This window comes from Dromiciops gliroides, chromosome 4 (genome assembly GCF_019393635.1).
Source record: "Dromiciops gliroides isolate mDroGli1 chromosome 4, mDroGli1.pri, whole genome shotgun sequence".
NCBI lineage: Eukaryota > Metazoa > Chordata > Mammalia > Microbiotheria > Microbiotheriidae > Dromiciops > Dromiciops gliroides.
Window position 1 is genome coordinate 181,437,669 of NC_057864.1, and position 4,756 is coordinate 181,442,424.

At 46.8% G+C, this 4,756-nt stretch overlaps 1 protein-coding gene across 1 annotated transcript; it reads left to right on the top strand.

The window, feature by feature from the left end:
• On the top strand, positions 1-4,543 carry LOC122754278 (keratin, type I cuticular Ha6-like). Its single transcript, XM_044002552.1, is given in 9 exon segments — positions 1-51; positions 54-137; positions 139-630; positions 1,156-1,238; positions 1,887-2,043; positions 3,017-3,178; positions 3,266-3,391; positions 3,545-3,765; positions 4,366-4,543. Coding segments are annotated over 9 exon segments (1,554 nt in total).
• The last annotated feature ends 213 nt before the right edge of the window (positions 4,544-4,756 follow it).

The following is a 4,756-nucleotide window of genomic DNA, read 5'->3' on the forward strand; positions in this document are numbered from 1 at the left end:
ATGAGATTAACCTTCCAAAATGGGACTAGAGTTTCCCAAGAGAAGACAATTTGCCAACATGCCAACATGCCAACACCCAACAGAAAGTGTATATAAGTGCTCTGTGGAGGAAGGAGAATTCAGAACTTGGGCTTTCTAGCTAAACTGCAGTTTTCTTCTCCTTACATCATGACTTCCCAAATCTGCACTCCAACATTCTCAACTGGGTCTTTCAGGGGAGGAGTCTGTGGCACCAGTGGTGGCTTCTCTCGTGTCTCTTCTGTCCGCTCTCTGGGCTCTTGTAGGGTCCCGAGTCTTTCCTATAGTGGCGGGTCAGTGTCCTCTCTTAAGCTGGGCTCCTGTGGACTGGGGAGCTATCTGCCCAACACCTATGGGTCCAATGGATACTACACCTCTGGCTTTGGTGGGAATAGCTTTTGGCTTGGTGAAGGGGTTTTCAATGGCAATGAGAAGGAGACCATGCAGTTCTTGAATGACCGCCTGGCTAACTACTTGGAGAAAGTGCGCCAGCTGGAGCGGGAGAACTCAGATCTGGAGAAGAAGATCCGGGAGTGGTATGAGTCTCAGATCCCATACATCTGCCCGGATTATCAGTCCTATTTCAAGACTATTGAGGATCTCCAGCAGAAGGTAACAGACAAAAGCAACTCTAATTGCTTAATGGCCATGTGCCTAACATGGAGCCCTCTTCTCTGTATGGGATATGCTGGGAGCTGGAGTCTGTCCTTCCAGAAGAGTTAGAAGAAAACTAGAACTTAGCACAGGTGTCTGGGATGTGATGGGTGGTTAATAAATGCTTGCTAACCTGACTGTAGGGGCTCTGTCTCCCAGGTAATCTCACTGGCTTCTTTCATTATATTTGTATCTCCAGTGCCTAGCCCCAGTGCCTGGTTACATTTTCCTTGATTGGTTGCCATTGAGTGAAGGCTAAGTGATATCTGACTTGGGGTTGATCTTGAGGGTTACTGAAGCTGATGTGACCATTTCACAGATGTCTTTTCTCAGCATCTCAGGGGAGGGCTCAGGGCTGCCACAGCTAAAGGCCTGGGGAGTAGACTATGATCTGAAAGATCGGATGGTCTATTTCCTCTCAGAAGCGCTTGGGTTGGAACTTGATCCTTTGCCCTGACTTCTGTGGTGCCTCTTGCCTTCTAGATCCTGTTGACCAAGGCTGACAATGCCAGGCTAGTTCTGCAGATTGATAATGCCAAACTGGCTGCTGATGACTTCAGAACCAAGTGAGTGGGACTTAATGGGGAATATCCCTCATCTCTTGCTTCACCCTTCACACACAGCCTTGGGTAGCTGATAGATTGAGGAAAAAAAAAGACTGGACTCAGAATTCCTCCGGCTATCATGATCCTCCCTACCCCTCTCACCCTTTCCAAGGACTAACAGATTTATAAAGTAGGAAACACTAAGACCCTTTAGGAAAAGGAAAAGGAAGTACTATCTCCCTTTTAGAATCTAGAGAGAAAAGCTACATGAAAAATATAATCATGTTTTTATGTTCAAATCTGACTTCATCTGAAGGACTATGAGACGGGACTTCTGGTGTGATGTATGGCTCCTTATGTTGGCTAGAGACAGTTGTGGTGTTGTGAATAGATAGCCTGCCTGGGAACCAGCAAGACCTGTGTTCAAGCTCTGCCCTTGACACATATTAGCTATGTGATTCTGAGCAAAGCATGTTCACCTCTTGGTTCTCCAGGTAGCTCTTTAAGACCCTAAGGTGCTGCTCCCCTACCTTGACAGAGGGACTTTGCTCATCTGGGAATTCTCTCTATCAATAAAGTCACAGCCCTAGTCCCTCTTCCTATGTTGTAACTCTTTCCTGGTTCTGGCATGGAAATCACTTAATAAATGCATGATGAACTGAATTGTAGGTATGAGACTGAGCTGTCCCTGCGCCAGCTGGTGGAGGCTGACATCAATGGCCTGCGCAAGATCCTGGATGAGCTGACCCTGTTCAAGGCTGACCTGGAGATGCAGCTGGAGTCCCTGAAGGAGGAGCTGCTCTGTCTCAAGAAGAACCATGAGGAGGTTGGAAAGGGGCTGATGCCAGAATGAGGCAGTTAGGGGCTTCACCTACTCAGGGCTTCTTGACTTGAGGTCTATAGAGAAATTTTAGAGGTTCTGGGAACTTGGATGGGAAGACAAAATTAGACCTTTCATTTCACTGATCTCTAACAACAAACGTGATTCTGAGAAGGGTTCCATAGGCTTCACCAGATTTCCAAAGGAATCCAGGACACAAAAAAAGGTCCAGAACCTCCCTTTGGGCTCCATCATGTTAGAGTTCTAGATGGGTAGAGGAAATTGTGGTTTCATTGATATAGGGTCCTTCCAGTGAGGAACTTCCTCATCCAGTGAGGCTCATCCAAAGCAGGTGGGTACCTCCTCTGCAATTCATAGTCCTAGAAACCTGTCTAGTACACTGAAAGGTTAATTAAATGGCTATTAGATTGTGAGATTCTCAAGAGCCCCAGAGCTTAGCACAGGGACTGGCTCATACTTATTAAACCCTTGGTGACTGGCTGACTGATCAGGGTAATAGACAGTGTATGTCAGAATTGGGACTTTAATAATAATAATAATAATAATAATAATAACAACAACTAACATTTATGCAACACATACTATGTGCCAGGTACTGTGCCAAGTGCTTTAGAATTATTATCTCACTTGATTGACACAACAACCCTATGAGGTGGATGCTATTCTTATTCTTATTTTATAGATGGGGAAATTGTGGCAAATGGGTTAAGGGACTTGCTTAAGGTCGTGAAGCTAATAAGTATCTGAGGCCAGATTTGTACTCAGGTCTTTCTGACTCCAGACTCCAGACTCCACTACACCACCTAGGTGTCCCTAAAGTTGAACCTAAATCTTCCACATTTCAATGGTTCTTCCCTCTGAGGGTCCCTGTGGGAAGTCATCATGTTTCTGTTTGGACCATGGAGTGGAGATGGCCAGGCGTAGGAATTAGAACTAACTGGTATTCTGCTCATTGTAGGAAGTCAGCATTCTTCGAAGTCAGCTTGGAGACCGGCTCAATGTGGAGGTGGATGCTGCCCCACCTGTGGACCTCAACAAGATCCTGAATGACATGAGATGCCAGTATGAGGCCCTGGTGGAGAATAACCGCAGAGATGTGGAAAACTGGTTCACCACCCAGGTGGGTGCCTGGGGGAGGCAAGCAGAGAGATTTTTAGAGGGATGTTGTCTTTCCTGACCATGCCCTGATGCCTTGTGTCTGTTGTAGACAGAGGAACTGAACCAACAAGTAGTGTCCAGTTCTGAACAGCTTCAGTGCTGCCAGACAGAGATCATTGAGCTGAAACGCAATGTCAACGCCCTGGAGATCGAACTGCAGACCCAGCACAGCATGGTGAGCATCCTGGCCTAGAATTCCTAGGAAACAACTTCTCAGTGACCACTGAGCTTCTAGCCTGTCCCCAAGGGGCTTCCCGATGGAATTTCCATAGACAGGCCTAACAATAAAGCATGAAATTAATGAGATTTCCTTTTCTTCTCTTTGCAGCGAAATTCCCTGGAATCTACTTTGGCAGAAACAGAGGCCCGCTACAGTTCTCAGTTGTCCCAGATACAGTGCTTGATTGGCAACGTGGAGGCTCAGCTGGCAGAGATCCGCTGTGACCTAGAGCGGCAGAACCAGGAATATCAGGTGCTCCTGGATGTCAAGGCCCGGCTGGAGTCAGAGATCGCCACATACCGCCGTCTGCTGGAGGGAGAAGACTGCAAGTAAGTGTGTGTTCCTGGGTACTGACCAGGCCAAATTCATGGGTAGGGGCAGTAGTTAGAAATTCTGGTACTCAGGGCAGGCTGGTGAACCCTGGCCCTTAATACTACCCATTCCTTGCCCATAATCCCTGAAAAGAGAATGAGGGAGTGGGAGGAGGCAGAAGGCATACATGATACTGTGAGAGGATCCTCCTAGAGAAAGAACGTGAAATCAGGGGAAGTATGTTCACGGATGTTAGTACCTTGAGCAAAGCTCCAGCTGTCTTACCCTAGTTATAGCACCTAACCTAGAGGAACCCAATCCCCAACAGATGAGACAATGAGTGAGTCTGAATACTTTCTGAACAAGGTACAAGGGAATGGATTCAAAGATCTCTTGAGGCTTCTTCAAGAAATCTGGGGTTTTATATTTTACAAAGGAAAAAAGAAGTTATTCCACATATACATTACTATAAATCCTTTAACAATGCTTTTACCCAGTCCCCATCTCCCTCTTGTAGAGGGAGCACTTTCTCCTTTACTAATCTCTCAGCTGTCACTTTTGTTTTACCTGAATCTTGACCATGTGAAATTCACCTTCTGATGGCTCTGTTTTCTCAGGCTTCCTGCCCACCCCTGTGCCACAGAGTACAAGCCCATGGTCCGCGTGCCCTGCCCCCCAAGCATCCCCTGTAACTCGGGTTCCCAGGTCAGCACTCAGATTCGCACGATCACCGAGGAGATCAAAGATGGGAAAATCATCTCTTCCAGAGAGCATGTCCAGCAACGACCCCTGTAAGCATCCCCTGGATGCCTCAGCTTGGCACCAGCAGGGAGGAAACCTCAATTCTGCACGCAGCTGAAACTCCGTCTAATGAATGAACGAATGAATGCTGTATCCCAAAAGGGTCGCTACCAGGCCTAGCAAGCTGTTTGTTCATTTGTTTGTTTTCCTAGTAAGATGTCTCTTCTAGCATGTTTCCAGCTTTGACATCTTTTAAACTGTAATCAA